We start from the raw sequence: 18,806 nt of genomic DNA, 5'->3' as shown, positions 1-18,806 counted from the left end.
TTTATCTAGTATTTATATGTTAATATAAGCCTCACGCAGTGTCCTCCCAACATGCCACAATAATACGATCATGCGCAGCCTGACAATGGGATTTCGTTTTTCATAACGCTGTTATTGAAAACCTATTTTTTTGCTGTATCACGAGTCACGACACACTCTGAGTCGAGATGGAGAAGCAGCTCACTCTGGGATTCATGAAGCCTGCAGGTGATGCAATCTGGTGTTATGTTCCACTATAAAAACATGGCTGGGGTCATATTTCGCTCTGAAGGACATGAATGCATTCATGTTCCTCAATAAATATAGTATTTGAGAGTGAAGGTTTGGTTCTATGTGGAAGTTGAAGGACACCTGATTTAAATATGAACAGCACATTGATCATTGATGGAACCAGAACATATTGAATAACTTCTTTCCCCCCCATCCAACCATCCTTTGTGCATGATATGGTCACCCCGGATGAACAGCCCAAAATAGCATCTTTCTTTGGAAATCTGAAGAGTCGGTTGCACATGATTGCCATGGAGAATCTCATCTCAAGTGCAGTTCAGAGACAATGTAACACATGTGGTAAATCAACAGAGGGTTGATGAACCCCTGCATAGATTCATTTAAAGATGTTATTATAGGTTGGCTAATGTGTCTTTACATTTTGGTTTTAATAAGGTCAGAAGAAAAGATGATATTAAAAAAAATGTATGTCAACAAAAGACAATAGTTAATGCTCCTGCCACTACTATAGTTTCCTTGGATGAAGGGCTCAGTTGTGTATTAATATTATTACCAAACGGCCTTATAGTCAGTACCTCAGGCTAACGGCTGATGTATGCACTGACACGCGTGAACGTACAGAAACCACTTTCACACTAGGTTCAATTTGGTTTGTATTAGAAATTATTAGACTACCACCTATATTCTATACCATCAAAAAGACCCATACTGTATCATCTGAAGTCATTTCACTTCACTGGACTGGTTTGAGAAGCACAAACTGGTCTCTTTGTGGAGATTTGCAACACCACGCAAACGTGGAAGAACAAATCTTATGAGCCATATTTTCAGATTATTTCCTAATGCACAGAGAAACCAAACCAATACTCCAAAGCTTGAATTTTGATTGTAGATATTTTATGTTTCTTAAAAAAAAATCACTTATATTAGCTTTTTTAATGTAAATATGTGTTAGTTTTTCATCATACTGAGTTGCCCCCTCCCGCCCTATAAGTGATTGAAAAAAAGATAGAAAATTGATAAACGATTCAGTCAAGTAGACACTTTATGGTAGGTATTGGATCACAATTATAATCAATCACTTGCAGGGTTGAATTGGTACGTTACAGTTGCTCTAAACATGCAATAAAAAGTACAAAACAAAGGACCATGTAGAATATAAGTAATATACATAATGCTACAATACATGATGCAATATATGTAGATAATTTACATAAATCATAAATAAGGCATGACAAATAAAAGCATATGTGCATCAAACACAGACAACATACAGCTACAGTGCAGACAAGCACAACATGCTGATAAGTGGGTTAAGTGTGTTAAATGCAAGAATAGTTTATAAGAATATTATCTGACATTTACAGTATGAATGCAGTATTAATGGTTGAATTATAGTACACTTTGTTGTATGTGGAGTGAACCTGAGTGGCCCTGGTATTAATCTACAGTTTAATATCTCAGAAGCAAGCAGATGAAAACATAACACGACCCACCAGGAGACAAAAAAACATAAACCCACTAGAGGGCAGCAAAGAGTGACCGAGTCGTCCAACAGCGTTCCAGGAACAGGACCCTCCGGTGGACAGATCAGTGATCACACACAGTTCATAGTGTTGTTTTCTAATTCACACAAACACAAGAGAAGTCCGACTTCCTCTACTACGTGACGTCACCTCCGTGCAGTAGCAGGTCCTCCCTCCTCCCCCTCTGGTCTCCCAGACCTCGCCTGCATGTCCCCCCTACACTGACCTCATCAGGCCTTTGTGGCATAACAAAGAGTGTTCAGGCATCTGTTTTCAGGAGAAATAAAGACTGAGGGTGCCAAGACAGGGAGGAGGAGGGCTGGAGGTGGTATATAAGGTTTGGCTCCACCAACCTGATCACTGAGAGTCACATGAAAACTAAACGGGGAGCAGCAAACAGTCAGTGTGTCCTCCCACAATACAAGTGTATGGGAACTCTTTGTGAGAACTGGAAATACCTGTTTTAAAAGGTAGTTTCACTGCTTGATAAACTTCTGATTTTTGTTCACTTTGCATGTGTTGTCTCCAAGACACACATGCCTTTGTTGTTTCAAGGTGGAGCTGGTATTTCCTGTATTTCCTGCTCAGTCAACCAGCCGAAAGGCCCACTGCTCTTTCCTGCTGCTTCTCTCTCAGCTTTAGGTAATCATTACACACTCAACGTCACCATATGATCCCTCTGGACTTCCATGGAGACCGCTAGTAGACGGCAGAGATTTTAACGGAATACAAGCCCACGTAAATACAAGATATATTGAGTATAATGTATAATGCATGTGACTTCAGACAACATCCCATTAGCTGTGATAAATAAGTAAAGAGCAGAGATGCAACGAAGAAGCAGCTGAAGAGGTAATGCATTCCATTGTTGAATCCTTCTGGGACCTCCACTCGCTCTACTAAATTACCAGCAGTGAACTATGGAACCTTAAAGGCTCTGGGCTTTACAATAATTGGTTTACACCCACTGTATCTCATGTCATGGTAATTGCAGAACTGTAATATCCCAATATGTTCTGCCTGTGTAGTCTCTCTGATAATTAAATATTAAACTACCTGCTGATTGATGATTTCTGCAAAGCTGATGGTGCTGAAATGTAATTAAGGCTCGCTGTTCTTAAACGAGAGCTGGTAATATTAGCACATGTGTCCTAACAGTGTGTGTGTCCGCAGTCTGCGCGTGCACGCTGAGCCTCATGGTGCGGCACAACCCGCGCGCTCTGGTCACCTGCTCCAGTGAGCTCAGACTATTTTCCATCTGGCGGTGAAAGGGTTAAGTCTGACTCTGCATGCACGGAGCGGGCCTCCCTTTCTCCCTTCCTCCCTTTCTCTCTCTCTCTCTCCCTCCCTCTCCATCCATTTTCACCGTGTGTGTGTTTTAAGGGGGGCTGTGTCATTTGCAAGCCAGGATTGTGATGTGCACACAACTTTAGTTTGATAACTAAACGGTGCTTGTGGATACGGGCTGAGCACACACGGCTTTCCTCTGCGCTTTGAATACCTTTTTTGGTGGTATTTGTATTTGTTGTAGTCGAGTTGCTCTCTCCACGGGATATGCCGATAGGCGGAGGCGTTTCTTCCTCCACCCAAAGCCTCTCCGAGTTGGGACCCCGCTGACGCGCCGTGACATGACGGTAAGAGGGAACGGGAATCGCGGTTCGTGGCGATTTACCGCTTTCTTTCTTTTTTATTCTGTCGAGGCTTCAACTTTCAAACTCGGAAGCACAGCTGAGTCACGGTCTCGTACTTCACCTCCGCGCTCCGCCCGGTTGATGCAACGTGCCCGGTAATGGCTCCGGTCGTCTGAGTTTGGGACACAGGAAGGACGCAAGTTGAATCCAAAGCTGTGTTTTCCTCCAGCGGGGTCGGTGTTCGAGTCCACGGCCTGGCCACACACATCTGGAGGGCTGAATAACACACATACGAGCATGTAGGCCTGATCCGGGATCAGTTTGCTTCCTATAATTGGCCTTATGGATAAAGAATGCTCCCTAATTATGGGCTCGCCTTTTACTTTGCTGCATTTCTGAACACGATCGTGTGCTTGTTCAACATAATTAAACAAGCGAATGTGGAAAGCAGACAAAGTAAACACTGTGAGTTGAGTCCAGCATGTCCCCACCTCAAGGTCACAAGTTATAGTCCTCATACCTGTGTGTGAGATCAGGAAACTCAGAATGTGTGCTCTGTGTGGAAGAACAACTGTGTGAAGTGGAGGGTAGAGTGCTGCCCCCCTCCCCCCCCCTCTTATCTGTTTGACTGGTGTGATAGTAATTTCTACAACAATAAGTCACAACATGAATGTATCTTCATTATGGGTGGGAGGGCACCAGTAATGGAGGCCTCCAAGATTATAAATATGGCCTTTGATCTCTCCTGTTACAACACTTATCTCTCTGCCATTAGCTTCATTAAAACCACCACTTTACCGGCTTCCAGTTACAGGAACTGACTATCTAGGTACTCCTCAGACAGTCTCCAGCCAAGCGACCCCGGGGATCAGGAGATAATGGGACTTAGTCACCACAAACACGTTGTGTCTCTTACGAACACTTTACCATCCATTTACAGCCTACAACGCTCTCTCATAGTGGGCCTGACATTGCAGGCCGGCCTTTTATTCATAGCATGCTCCACACAGCCTGTAATGTCTTTAGTGTACATTATGTATTACTGTATCAACATGGCATATTCATCTTATTCATATACAGTATTACCAGTCAGGGGTAGTTATTTACCAATTTAAAGCCCATTTCCCCCTAATATTTGGAAATGCTTGCACTAGACTCATTCAGTTCTTTGAATATGAGACGGATCTGGGAGCGGAAAGTTATCGGTTCAACTGCCTCACTGCCTCTGTTGTGTACAGAGAAGCAGTCCAATGTCCTGGGCAAAGTACACCATACGCTGCATGAATGTGTAGATATACAAACACACACACACACACACACACTAGTGATTCTGTTGGACTACTTTCAGTTGTGTGAGTCTTTGAATGCTTTGAAGCCCTCCTGCTGATGTGGTGGTGTATAAACCACATTTCTACAGCGGCAGGTTGAGTTGAAGTCCCTCGGTCCAAACTCATATTTGCTTTTCAGGAAGGGAAACAATATTTGTATCAATTGAATTGAGGAAATTGCTGTCAAGCTTATCATTGCAAAATGAGGAACAATGCATTTCTCTTCCAGTTGTTTCAGGGGAAACTGAGCCCAGGTGTTGCGTTTCACATCCCTGGGAGGCGCTGAGCTGTTTCTCTCTCCTCCCAAACACAATTATAGTGAAAATATGTGTGAGAGTTCAGCTATAGTCCCCAGTGTTGTTAGTAACAGCATGCAAAAGGAGTAACAGTACTAAAGTGTGTGTGTGTGTTATCTATTATAAAGTGAATATTTGACACAAGGATAAAAGTGCTTATAAATATATCTTTCCTTTCCAGCTGAAACACACTCGTGGACATTACTGAAGTTCCCAATAGAAGGCCAACATCGCGACATTTCCCCACTGAACTGATCTCCCAGCAGCCACCTGGCCTGAGGCACCACAGTGGCCGGCTTGCTGTTTGATTATCGCCCGGGAAAACACAACCGCCATCATGCAGCCCTCATCGCTCCGCCGGCAGGTGAAAAACATGGTCAACAACTTCACGGAGGCCGAGATCAAAGTCCGTGAGGCCACCTCCAATGACCCCTGGGGTCCTCCCTGCTCGCTCATGGCTGAAATCGCAGACCTGACTTTCAATGCAGTGGCTTTCACCGAGGTTTTGGGTATGATCTGGAAGCGGCTCAACGACCACGGTAAGAACTGGCGCCATGTTTATAAGGCAATGACCCTGCTGGACTACCTGATCAAAACAGGCTCCGAGCGTGTGGCCCAGGAGTGCCGGGAGAACATTTACACCATCCAGACACTGAGAGACTTCCAGCACATGGATCGGGATGGACTCGACCAAGGTGCCCATATCCGGGAGAAGGCCAAGCATCTGGTGGCTCTGCTGAAGGACGAGGAGAAGCTGAAGAAGGAGAGAAGCCAGGCGATGAAGACCAAGACGCGTATGGCGGGCTCCACCAGTGGCTTGGGCTCTGGGTCACATCCTCCTTCGTACCCGGGGCGTCGCACAAGCCAGGCGGCAGGGGTCCATGGGGATGAGCATGGTAGGTGCAGGGGCCCACCGTCCTCTTTTCACTGTGCGTATCAGGGGAATCTAACATCCACACTATCACCTGACTGCTTTCTTTGCCATGTGACCTATCATTGGTCAAAGTTCATCACATACATTCGCATGTGCTCTTTTTTTCATTTGTGGAGACACCGTCAGGTACATATCTCTAGTCTCGGCACAGTTTTTGACACCTGACGATCAATCACTTCTCATCTGTGGTTTCTCATTGCGGTTCATGCTATTTCAAAACCAGCAGCACGTTCCAACAGACGAGCCTTGATGAGTATACATTGAATCGCTTGCCGTTGGAGGTCTGCATTCCTTTCATTGTCTTGTTTAGAGTCGTGTCAGCTAAACTAGATTCACAAAAGAGAGGAGGCCCAGTGACCGTGTTTACATGCATTCGAATAACTGGCTTAGTTGGACTAAAATCGAATTATCCGTTTCATGTAAACACCTTTGTTCGACTATGTGCGGTCCGACTACGATCCGATTAACACCCCTGGATAACTCGATCCGATCCTGTTGATAATTCGACTATCGCGGCATGTAGCAGTGAATTGGATTAGGAACTGGACTTTGCGTCTTTGCGCATGCTTGAGATCCCGCCGCCCTCCTCCCTCCCATGTCGTGACCCGGAAGTCGAAAGAGACGATAATGTCACTATTAACATCATGCAAGAATAGTAAAGGGATGTAGCTTCGCCTTGCTCTCTGTTCGCCATCTTTCTCGAAATGTTGATGTTGTTGTTGTTGGTTGTTGTTGGTAGTGGTGAAGAGGTCAAGCGGAAATTGCTGTATCACCACGAGTTGTAATGAAAACAGCGCCACCTATCGTATCGGATATGACATGCTTTCAAAGGCCAATGATTCGAATTACTCACTGCCATGTATATTGGGATAATAGCAGATCACCCAAAAGATAGCATCGTCCGACTAAAGCAAGATTTGAATTATACCATCATGTAAACACACTGATTGTGTCGGGTTATCCTAATATAATGTGAAACCACAACTGAGCACCGTGTTTACTTTACAATATGATCTGTTCCGCCACTGCAGAGATGTTGGTGAGGTGGCAAGATAATATTAGACCTACGCAATCCCTCCGTGATTGTGCGGGGGTTTGGACATCTGATGTCATTCACTCATCTACTACAGCAGACAGCTCAAACTTCAAAAGATATCGTGACAAAGTAGCTGCGTTTATGAATGCCTGGTGTGTATCGGATACTTTTTGCGTGGTTTATGGTGTTTATTATTCCCACATGCCCACAGATGGTCTCTTGTTTTATTTCTAATAATCCATCAAAAGTCCCTTTTCACCAATACACTTTCCACTTGATGAATGTTTGTCGCATTCGTTTCTCGGCCAGACCGCTTGCCAGTGCCAACATCTGGCATGAGCAGTCACCACATCCAATAGGCTTGCAATACGCAGGAAAAAAAGTATACTAACTGTAATAACAAAATGCAAAAGGAAGCTTTCTGGCTGGATAATCATAACAATTTCACACCTGCAGACGTGTGTGCTGGGCCGTGTAAATGCAGGAATTAAAATTCTCTTGCTTTGCCCTGGCTGGATCTCTTGGAGATTCCAGAACACGGGCGCACAGGGATAGTTGGCGTGTTGGACTGAATGCTGATTGACGGCACGGGTGGGGGTCAAGAGGCTGGCAGCGGCTAGTTGCCTGCAAGCATACCAGCCCAGACGCAGGATATTGAGGGGCAGCACAGTGGAAATGATTAGTTTCTAAGGCCTAACTTTGCCAATGTGTGGCATGCTTCCCTCGTTTAGCCTTGTGACCGACAGCCTGACACCCAGACTGGTACACTGCCAGCAAGCAACCGCCTCCCCCCACCCCCATCCCTTCCTCCACACCAGGACCCACCCAGAGTATTCAGGGTAATAAGGTGGGCTCTACTCCAACCCATCTATTCCTCTGCCCCTCCACCACCCTAACTCTCCACACAGGAGCACCATTGTTCTCAATGCAGGCCGGCAGTGGCAAGCAATGCCAGCCAAGGCTCCGAACAAAATGAAGATGCGAAAACAGTGCCAGCAAAATCACCCCTAAGCGCTTCTTTCTTTGTTTTCCATCCATCTGTTTGTATTTATTGCCTTCACTCCTCTGCTCTCTGTTCCTTACTTAACACCCGATCCCCTCTGCTCTTCCTCTGTAGCCTCCTCTTCCTCTCCTCGATTTACTCCAGACATTGAGCAAGCTCGACCGACAACCAGTGGAGAAGAGGAGCTGCAGCTGCAGCTGGCCCTGGCTATGAGCCGAGAAGAGAGTGAAAAGGTACCTCTAACTAAGATAAAACACACACACACACACACACACAGTCATGATGGGTGAGGCGCTCCTCCTGCCTATCTCTTCGAAGCCACCCTTTCCCAGAAGCTTGAACCGAAAATGATATCATCATCTCAGTCTCTGATGTGGTCAATTATGGTGTGAATAATGCTGAAGAGAGGACGCTGCGAGAGAGAGAGCGAGAAGCCAGACAGGATGTGTGCATTGATCCACTCTTATGCATCTACAGCCCGGCAGAGTCTCCATGGCAAGGGCAGCCGTCTGCGACTTCTGTTTGGCTATTACAGGAATATAGTGCACAGCAGTTTCTGTGATACTCCTCTGTTCTAAATCACCGTCAATCATTAGATTTCTTTAAGAATCATTCCAGTAAAATCAAGCGTTTACTTTTCCCTTTGATTAGTCTTCCTTCTTATCCTCCCTGCTTGACCCTAGCCACCTTCTACAGTGGATATTGCTGAACAGACCCATCTCCAGATGGCTATGACGCTCAGCAAGAAGGAGACCCAGAAGGTACAAGTATGCAGGGACCAGGAAGGGATGACGCTTCCTTTGCATCTCATGCCCTGTAACACATCTCCTGTTGCTCTGTCCACTGAAACCAGCCTCACTGCAGTGTGCGCCCCTGTGAGAAACAGCTGCATGTACTTCTCCCGCTCTGTGGCCTGCCTTAACCTCTGAACAGAAAAAGGACGTGTCATTTTTATCCGGCGACTAATCCAATGAGGCTTCATCCTTCTGTTCCACTAACCATTACATCTCTCCTCTCAGTCCAGTAGTATGAGATACTCATGTCAAACACGTTCCTGTTTCAGGGAAGGGCAACGGGGTTGACCCCCTTTACCCTCCCTGGGACACCTGCATGCAACGTACTCTACAGTGAGCCTGACCAAGCATTAGTTACCCTTTTTTGACTAAATACAATCCATCCATCCCCCCCTCAGCTCCTGGTTAATCCCTCTTCACAGCCAGTCCAACCTGCACCTGCTGCAGTGGATATGGATGAGGACACCCAGCTCAAGTTGGCCCTGAGCCTCAGCAAGGAGGAGCACCAGCAGGTAGGCTTTCTGGGGGCCAAAGAGACACTTTTTGTTTTGGAGATGCTGGGATTTAAATAATGTAATGTGTTCCTCCCTCCACTGTTTTAAAGTAGTAGGATACGTTTAATTATTTGATCTGATTTTCACCCGACATAAACGTGTCACGTGAATGTATCTCCTTACCTTCGGCTTCTTTTGTTTTGCCTATTTAAAAAAGAAAGAAAAAAACAACCTTTGTACCCATCACTCTGTCGCATTGTCTTTTGCAACATGTTTCCACTCTTTGTCTTTGTCCTCTCTCTCTCCGCCACAATAGAGCGGCTCTGTTAGCGATCACACTGATGCGCCGCTCTCTCCTTTCTTTGACCGCTCAATTGTCTGGTTTGTGCTCATTGCACTCATCTACATATCTGGGTCATACGTTGCCCTGAAACATTGGCTTTTGTGCTCGTGAGCAGTCGTGTAGTCATAAATATATTATGTAACAATATGGGAATTTTGCTGGAAGCTGTCATGCCCAACGGCGTCCATGTGTCTTTATCTGTTGACAGGAGCAAATCAGTCGCCAAGGGGACGAGTCAGTGCTCAAGAAAGCTCTGGAGGACAGCACACGTGAGATGGAGACTAAAGGCGGGGTATGATTTATTGGGGTATGGAATATCTCAATGGGGGTGATGAACTATAACCATACAATCTAGTTTACTGTGGTTTTGAGAACATGCATGGATAGAACAAGGGCCAAAATTAGAATACATAATAATAATGATGGGCAGGATTATGTTGTCTAATCGAGGTTTACATCTTAACCATTAAAATTCGCTGTGAAAATCTAAATTCATTAACAATTAAACTCAACTATAACTTTGTCAATACGGATTAGAGCACTATCTGAGAGAAGCAATGTACTGAAGTGACACATTTTTTTCTTGTTTTTGTGGTCAGACCGCCTTCATGGACCTGGTAGATGTTTTCGCATTGCCCTCAGATCCGCCTCCTAGTGACCACCGATGGAACAATGCCCCACGCCAGGCAGCTGCTCATCCGGGGAGCACAGACCCCTGGGACTCCCTGGGTGAGCCTGGAGTTAGCCAACCTTGGCCAAAGCCGGAGCGTTTAAAACAACCAAGTTGGAAATAATATGGAGTCAAATATAGTCATAAAATACTCTTAGAGAACTGAAACATATGCCGACTGATTCATTTCAGGTGTTTTGAGAACCAGATATACCATAATAGTACATCAAAGTAGAGTGTTTTAATAAAAACATCAACATTCTTCACGCTCACAGTATAATGTGTTCAGCTCACATGCCAGAACAGGAGCCTATCTCTCTCTCTCTAATTCACCTCTCCGTTACTAAAGTAAGCAGCAACAACACCTCGAGAGTAGATCCTCCCTGGATGGCACCGCCAACGTCCAACAGCCCCCCACCACCGTGGGAGCCCCCGGTCAACCCCTGGGACGACCAGCAGAGCAACTTCAACGCCACAGGCCGAGAATGGGCCTTCTCTGCCAACACAGGTGATACATGCACTCATACAGCTCAGCCATGTCAAATAAATAGGAGAAGCCACACTGTTTAACATTTACATATTTAGTCAAAGTAAACTGTATTCTGGTGTGTTTGTAGCTGCCTCAGGAGTTGATCCATTCCCCCTCAAAGGAACCATCGGGGAACCGTGTCCGCGACCTGGAAGCCCCTCAGGTACACAATACATTCCTTCTACTGTTCCCATTGGGATGCTGTGCATCCCACACTTGCATTGTTCGCATTTGCTCTTTTTCCACTGTTAGATGGGGATATGTTTGATGAGGCCATGGATGGAGGTCATTTGAATGTAAATGGGCGAGGGGACAGCAGTCCTGAGATATTTGACCTGTCACGTTTCGGAGAAAGCCTGGCAGCCCCCAGCCCTCGTACATGCCGGACACCCGAGGCCTTCCTGGGCCCCACAGCGGCATCCTTAGTAGACCTGGACAGATTGATCCCAGCAAATCCTCCAGCCAAGACCATGAACCCCTTCCTATCAGGTACTTCTTGTATTATTGACTGTAGATGCAACACTCATGTTGTGATCCCAGGGGAAGACCAGAAACGCTTTGAGAGCTGCCAACTTAGATTTAAATCAGTTCTGTGTTAATTATGTTCAATAACTGTTGTCTTTCTGTTTAGGCCTCAGTGCTCCGTCAGCCAGCAATCCATTCCAAGCTGAGCAGCCCAAACTAACTCTGAATCAAATGGGCTTCAGCTCCCTCTCTTCAGCTCCACAGGGCACTTCTCTTCCATGCAGTGCCTCCTTGCCCCTGCCTATGAGCCACCAGCCTGCCAGCCTCCCTGTGTCACTTACTCACCCCACCCACCCTGGCCTGCCAGGGACCCTCCCTGAGCCCTTGTTGCCCTTCTCTTCGGCCAGCACTGATGGATCACATGCTGCACAGAACCCTTTCTTATGAGGATCAACTAAACTGGAGAAAAAAGGGGAATGCCATTAGGTTATGCTCTCCAAATATAACTAACTGCAGATTGAATTTGAGCCCTAAGGACTTGTATGACAACCCTATTCTTAGTTTTTATATTGTATTATAATACGGGAACCCTTAGATTGATGCAAGCTGGTTGTGCTCCTCACAGCAATAATCGGTCTTGCTCCTCTCGTCAATGATCCAGTATCAGAGGATACAAACAAGAACACCTTTGTATCAGAAACCATTAGTGTCGTGCACACATTCTTTATGGCCATAACATATTGCAACCTGTTGAAATTCCGAAGAAAAAAAACACAAAAGCAGTGTGATAATATGTGGTTGTAGCTTCACTTAGCCACAATTACCAGGCACATGTATTACAGCTTTCCAAGTAGTCTACACATCTCTTGCTCACTCAGCTTTGTGTTTGATTGGCTTAGCTGGCTATAGCTGCTGTCATATACAAGTGTATACAATGCATTTCTTCTTAAGAGACCCCGGCTAAAGACCTGTCCGATTCCTGAAATGTTGCCGCATCAATACGTTCCCTTTGTTGAGCCTTAGTTGGACCATAACTGATGATAAACATCGATGTGTACTTGATTTTACTATTGTGAAATTAATTTCTGTGGTTAATTGAATGAAATTTAGTTTGGAAGGACTGGAAGTACTTCAGAGTTCCCTATAAGCAAGGCAACATTAGAAAATGTATGAATCATGAGTTTTATTGATCGCGTGATAACCACTGATTTATCAAATATAAGGGTATAAATGGAAGACTGCCTCATTCTTCAGTTGGTTTTATTGTTTTGTATTTCCTCAATACCTATGTCATTAACACATTTCATGTCAAATCTCAGGCACACATTCAGGACCATTTACAATGTTTGTTGTGCACTGTATGCCCCCTGCTGGTTTATTTGGTTTCAGAATAAAAGCTAGTCCTTACTTAGAGGAGCATGAGGATCACACTGTTGTCAGTCATGAATCTAAGCTGTTCCTTGTTAATCTGTGCATAATGTAATTAGTAAAAGTCACCAGTATACATAAACAATAGTTTGCGTGAGGTAGGATCAACAGTGTTGATTTAACAAATGTTAAAATGGTCAATCATTCACTCCTGCAACGATATCACAATTCTTTCCCCATTTACCCTTATTTACAGTCACCATATGAATATGGTAACACAAATACAGCAACGGCTTTTCAGTGGGTCCAACACTAAACACATCATTAAATACTCTGAGGAGATACTTGGTGACATCGCTTGCCAAAAGGCTTGACGTCATCATCCAAAGTCACGTGAGAGTAGAACCACACACTTATGATCACTTGATTATGATGGACTCCAGCCAGCTCAGCACCTCCTGAAGTCCCAGTCCAGTGTGGGCACTGAGTTCCAGTATTGTGATTGGCTGAGTAGCAGATGCGACGATGTCATCCATTCTAAACAGTGATTTCATCTCTATCAGACTCATAGTGCATGGCATGTCACTGGAAAAGGGTAGAAAGAAAAAGAGAGAATATACAAAGGCATGAACAGCTTCCACCGAGAGAGATAATTATTTTATCAGACACATATTGTGCTCCAACGGCAGACACTGAAATATTGCAGGTATGGCAAGTAGGGATTGTTGTGTACGTGTATATGAGTGTTACCTCTTGTTGAACAGAATAAGCACAGAGGCGCTGTGCAGAGGCAGAGCGGAAAGTACTGACAGCAGCTGGATGCAGGACGAGGATATCTGAGCAATGTTGGATGAGTCCACTATGAACTAGGAGAAAACAAAACAGAATTCAGAGAAAATTATTCCAACAGTTAGTTTATCTACCTCTCCCAAATGTCATAAATAGATGCAGCTTGTTTCCAAAAAACATACAATGACAGAGGAGCAGTCTTTGAAGTAACTTGGCCATATTGGGCCCATGCAGCCTCCCAGCTCTCTTAGTGTCATCTTTTTCTTCTTCAGTTTCAGGTCTGTGAGGTTGGTTCCTACCTGTGGAGGTTTGAAGAGATTAGAGACATCACAGGGATTACCCGTCTCATCAAAACTGAACCTGCAAACATAATAAAACTAGGATTAAAAGTACCTCCCCATGTTACTTACTGTAGGTAGAGTAGAAGGAGGTTCCCCCAGTTTATCTATTCCATGCGAACTAAGCTGTAAACTAAATCTGTTAGGAAACATATCCCCAGCAGCCAGTGCTTTAGCTTCAGATGAGAAACATAGCTATATAAAACGGTTTGTATAATATTATATATTTGGTCGGTTATATAAAACTAAGCTATTTAGGTTAGTGTATTTTTTAAATGTAATGTGAGTTAATACTTAGTTAGCTTCACAGTTAATCATTGCGTTAGCTTATATTGCAGTTTATCAGGCTAAACTAGCTGGCAAGCTAACTAACTAACGTCAGTTAAGCTACACAACACTTTCAAGAGACCGTTTTTGTTTTGTTCTAGATCAAAACATTCAGGTGGAGAAAGGATATTTTGTAGACGTTTCATCAACAAAGTTTTTCCGACGCCAGTCGCTCCAAGAAGCAGACAAATGTCATGACTGCTCATTTCGGGTTTCCAGCAGCAGGACACTCATCGATGTCGCTTCATTTGGCACCATGGCGACGATCACATGACGATGATGCGCCACTGTGATAGGACGAAGAAGAAATCACGTGTCGATATCACGGAAGAAAAACAAGACCGCAGCAGTTGTTGGTCCATACGAGGGAAAAGTAAAATAAAAACTACACTGCACGTACACAAACGTGGGTCGTGGGAAATAATAATGGAAGCTAAGCTAAAGAAAGCGTTGGGCACCGCCATGCTGAAGTCAACTGGTCACTCAGGTGGAGGATGTATCAGCGAGGGCCAGAGTTATGATACTGACACTGGGAGAGTGTTTGTGAAGATAAATCACAAGAGCGAGGTATTTTATCATCACTGTTTTATATTATTATAGTGACGTGAGCTTAGCTGGTGTCTGGCTTTTCATATGTGCACCCTCTGAAAGCCAGATAGTATTTGACTGGCACTGTGTGAGCTGTTATATAGGCTACGAAGGAGACCAATCAATTACTTAATACGCACATGCAAAGTAGTGACTATGTATGTGCTACTGCACTCCTCACCATCCTATATGTGTTTTTGTTGGATTCAGGCCAAATTGATGTTTGATGGGGAGATGGCCAGTTTGGAAGCCATTTTAAAGACAGAAACTGTTAAAGTACCCAAGCCTGTGAAGGTGATCGAACTTGAAACGGGAGGATGTGTATTTGCGATGGAGCATCTGGACATGAGAGGTCTTACCAAGTAAGATATCTCTCATACAATGTGTTCAGCACTGTATCAGTAGAATAAAGGTCAACAGGAACGTATTGTTTTTGCAAGTATAGTTTGTGCTTTTTATAGATCTTTTAAAGAAAACACTTTTTTCCCAAATCCAATTAGGTACTCAAAGCTCCTCGGAGAGCAGCTGGCAGATCTGCATCTTCACAACAAAAGACAGTTGGAAAAATTAAATAAAGAGCAGCAGACAGTTGGTAATTCACTTTAACTTAACTTTTGTAAATGCACACACACTTATTTCATCCTCTTGTCATTACTACAGTGAATAACGACTAACTCTTACAATTTAAACAAGTTAATTGCTGATTAGTTAAAATGTACTTCAAACATAACTTATTTAACTGTTCACAGGAAGAGGAGCTGGACAATCGGAGGTGGCGGTTATTACAAAATTTGGCTTCAGTGTACCTACATGCTGTGGATATCTACCTCAGGTAAAAATAAAAGTAGTATGTCTGTATACTATATAGTATGTACTCTCAATGTCTTTAAGGTGTGACTGTTGTCCTCACTGTATTTGTACTTTACCTCCCCAGGAAAATGAGTGGCAGGATGACTGGGTGACGTTTTACTCCCAGCAGAGGCTGCAGCACCAGCTTAACATGGTGGAGAAATCTTATGGAGACAAGGAGGCCAGAGAACTATGGGCCAAGCTACAGGTGCACCCTCCCCTTGACCCCCTCATAATCAAAACATACTTTACATTAGTGTCTATGATTGTATCCATGATTTGACACAGCAACTTACATAGTATGTCTGTTATTTGCAGTTGGAGATCCCTCAGTTTTTCACAGATGTAGAGATGTACCCTGCTCTCCTCCATGGAGACTTATGGGGAGGCAACGTGGCGCAGTGTGCAGAGGGCCCAGTCCTCTTTGACCCAGCCGCCTTCTATGGCCATTCAGAGTATGAGCTGGGTATTGCAGGGATGTTTGGTGGCTTCAACAGCTCTTTTTACTCTGCGTACCATGAACAGATTCCTCAAGCACCGGGCTTCGCAAAAAGAAACCAGCTTTACCAACTCTTCCACTATCTGAATCACTGGAACCACTTTGGTGGGGGCTACAGGGGCTCTTCAATAAGTATAATGAAGAAACTACTGAAATAATGGCACTCACATTCACTTGTATCACGCTTCACAGTCTTAAACTCAAACCAAGTGTTATCTATGTATTGCCAGATGCTAGTTTGACCAAAAATAGTGTGACTAATTGTTGAAGAGACATAACATTCTGACATTGTAATGTCTGTCACATTGTAAGACAGGACAGAATCAACATAGCAAAATAGTTGTCTTGTCGGCTTCATCTATACCATCCTGCTTCATATGAAATATAGCTTTATGTTTGAACAAGTATATATACTCTGTAGGTGTTTTTTTAATTCTGAATTTCCTTCCCTGACTTGTGTGTAGGTTGCTGACAACCAAAAATAAACCTGAATTTGCAAAACCGTTTAAAAGGGAAGGGGTTACCAAACACCAAGACCTCCACTCTGTCCTAACATAAGACGTCTTGGTTTTTATTTCAATATGTTCTACATGTGGAAGATCAAGCAACGCATTACAGGTATTTCTGACCTGTTTGATCTGCAGCAGAGTATGCTTTTGGTTCGCTTATACTTTGTTTAGATTACTACTTACCCCTCATATTGTTTAATTCCTGCCATTTAAATGAACAACAACTTCTTCTTCCAGGCTGTAGCCTAATACACATTTCCTCCCGGCAATCACTTAACATACACATAAGAACCTAGCTATATTAATTGTTTTTTCTAATTTCCTTGTATATGTGGTGTTATATTGATATGTATACTTGTATTGTGTAAGTATTTGCACTTTGCAGGATATTAAACATACTCAGACTTTAGATATTTTATGTTTTCTCAGGGATAAAATAACATTCTTTTATGAACTTGTCAAATCACAACGGTACAGGCTGTGCCATTGAACTAGTAATCTATTTATCATAACACATTTGTTAGGAAATTACACTGATGTAATCATGGTATACTGATGCATTCAATGATTTTAGATAAAACTAGTAAAATCCACACTAGAAATACTAGAAATAAAAGTAATGGATTCAAATTCTAGCTGAAGTCATGTCGGCTACAACATTTATATCAGCAAACATGAATTAGCCCTTTAAGCATTATATTACTACAGTACTGGACCATTATTATTGATGCATTAGCATGTAAAACGACCTAAATTGTATAGTTGGTTGAGGTTGAGCTAATTTGACATTTTTGATATACTCTTTTTAGATTGTAACTATTTTAAATAAAACGATCACTTTTTTGTAAAATCTAGATCTGAAAACTAACTTGTAGGCAAGTTATCGGTAGCTGTCAAAAAAAGGTACAATATTGTCCTCTGAAAGGTAGAGTACAAGTTTAAAAAGCACAAGATGAAAGTAGCAAACAATGTATTGTACAGCATTGAGCGCTTGGTGAATCACGTGACCTACGATGCGCGTGACCGTATGAACCTTTTCGCTCTCCGTAGGAGGGCGCGAGCACAACCACTGCGCACATAAGAAAGATGACATGACCACTCCTCCGCTATTGTTTCGTGGTATTAATTTCAGTTTGCGTGCATTCATTTCCACGTGAATACCCTCGAGACCAAGTTAGTGTCGAAGCTATTCATTATTAATTGAAACTCATACATGTTGTTTCGGGAGAAACTATTTTTTGTATTCACATTGGTTATTGTTGCTCGTCAATGCTAATATTAGTTAGCTAGCTAACGTCAACTTCATAACAACAAACACCAACGTCAGCCTCTGAAAAGAAAAGGCTATTTGTAGGTGGACGACGGGCACAATGGCCTTACCTGAGAAAGAGAATGGATCCTCCGGTGAAGGAGTAGACTCCATCGTTCAAACGTGTGCGTTGGGGGGCTTCAGTGAGAGCAGTGAGACCAGAGCTCTCCTGTCCAGCCTACTGGAGATCCACGGCGACATTGGGACAGTCGAGGCCACGACACAGAAGTTCTTAGGTGAGACAATCATCATCAAAGAAGAAACTAAATGTATCGGCGCTTTGGATGAGTTGTTTTTAGTCTAATTTTAATTCATCACATTGCACATTTCCTCCCCAGTGATAATGAACCGATATCAAGAGCAGCCACATCTGCTGGATCCACACTTAGGTACAAGGTCTCTTAATTAGAACTGTATTGGTACAATATATTCACTTGGAGAATGTGTATAATTTTGTGTGTATATTTATTTATTATTGCGACTTCAATTTTGTTATAGAATGGATGCTAAACATGATACTGGAGATTGTGAGGAGTGAAACATCTCCCCCTTCATTGGTTCATCTGGCCTTCAAGTTTCTCTACATCATCTGCAAGGTCAGTCATAAACAGGTTCATGTTACCTATGTAATATAAACCAGTCAATACTCACCAGACCACGACAGAGTAAAACCCATAACTCTTATTTCACTGACACAAAAGGTACCCAGATAATTCAGTAATCTGGATTTGTAAGGCAGCCCCCTGTGTGTTTGTATTCATTATTGTATTCATTATTCCTGGGCAGGTCAGAGGCTACAAAATCTTCATGCAGCTTCTCCCCCATGAGGTGGCAGATGTCCAGCCAGTACTGGACCTGTTGTCCAAGCAAGATCCCATCGACTCTGAGGTGAGATTAGTCTTACTTATCAAGGGCAAACATGACCATTCAGGCCTTTGCAGTTAAACCTC

The 18,806-nt window shown here is 43.5% G+C and overlaps 4 protein-coding genes across 6 annotated transcripts in view; 3 read left to right on the top strand and 1 right to left on the bottom strand.

Annotated features, from left to right (window-relative positions):
• Positions 1-2,460: 2,460 nt before the first annotated feature.
• epn3a (epsin 3a) lies at positions 2,461-12,708 on the top strand. Of its 2 annotated transcripts, XM_056406096.1 has the most exons (11): positions 2,461-3,391; positions 5,194-5,908; positions 8,100-8,218; positions 8,669-8,746; positions 9,178-9,291; positions 9,825-9,908; positions 10,216-10,345; positions 10,636-10,794; positions 10,904-10,978; positions 11,068-11,304; positions 11,447-12,708. In XM_056406096.1, the coding sequence occupies exons 2-11, from the start codon at positions 5,350-5,352 to the stop codon at positions 11,725-11,727; spliced, it is 1,836 nt and encodes a 611-aa protein (XP_056262071.1). In that variant the 5' UTR covers positions 2,461-3,391; positions 5,194-5,349; the 3' UTR covers positions 11,728-12,708. The 2 variants fall into 2 exon arrangements, with proteins under 2 accessions (XP_056262071.1, XP_056262072.1); XM_056406097.1 differs by lacking the exon at positions 8,669-8,746.
• On the bottom strand, positions 12,524-18,013 carry arl16 (ADP-ribosylation factor-like 16). Its single transcript, XM_056406099.1, has 6 exons — positions 17,928-18,013; positions 14,233-14,389; positions 13,848-13,903; positions 13,620-13,736; positions 13,399-13,514; positions 12,524-13,233 (listed from the first exon to the last, which is right to left on the bottom strand). Exons 2-6 carry the CDS (start codon positions 14,306-14,308, stop codon positions 13,068-13,070), a joined length of 531 nt encoding a protein of 176 aa, XP_056262074.1. The 5' UTR covers positions 14,309-14,389; positions 17,928-18,013; the 3' UTR covers positions 12,524-13,067.
• Positions 14,397-16,956, top strand: fn3krp (fructosamine 3 kinase related protein). The gene is made up of 6 exons (XM_056406098.1): positions 14,397-14,669; positions 14,901-15,052; positions 15,191-15,282; positions 15,440-15,522; positions 15,625-15,747; positions 15,858-16,956. Exons 1-6 carry the CDS (start codon positions 14,529-14,531, stop codon positions 16,194-16,196), a joined length of 930 nt encoding a protein of 309 aa, XP_056262073.1. The 5' UTR covers positions 14,397-14,528; the 3' UTR covers positions 16,197-16,956.
• Positions 17,489-18,806, top strand: part of tbcd (tubulin folding cofactor D) — a 24,849-nt gene continuing 23,531 nt past the window's right edge. For both annotated transcript variants that reach the window (XM_056406093.1, XM_056406092.1), the window contains exons 1-4: positions 17,489-18,092; positions 18,195-18,245; positions 18,355-18,452; positions 18,643-18,744. In XM_056406093.1, the coding sequence (XP_056262068.1) occupies positions 17,918-18,092; positions 18,195-18,245; positions 18,355-18,452; positions 18,643-18,744 (426 nt within the window). In that variant the 5' untranslated portion in view covers positions 17,489-17,917. The remainder of the gene's footprint in view (positions 18,093-18,194; positions 18,246-18,354; positions 18,453-18,642; positions 18,745-18,806) is intronic.

This window comes from Pseudoliparis swirei, chromosome 23, assembly GCF_029220125.1.
Source record: "Pseudoliparis swirei isolate HS2019 ecotype Mariana Trench chromosome 23, NWPU_hadal_v1, whole genome shotgun sequence".
Lineage (NCBI taxonomy): Eukaryota > Metazoa > Chordata > Actinopteri > Perciformes > Liparidae > Pseudoliparis > Pseudoliparis swirei.
Note: the sequence above shows the minus strand (reverse complement) of the source record. Positions and strands in the feature narration are given on the sequence as shown.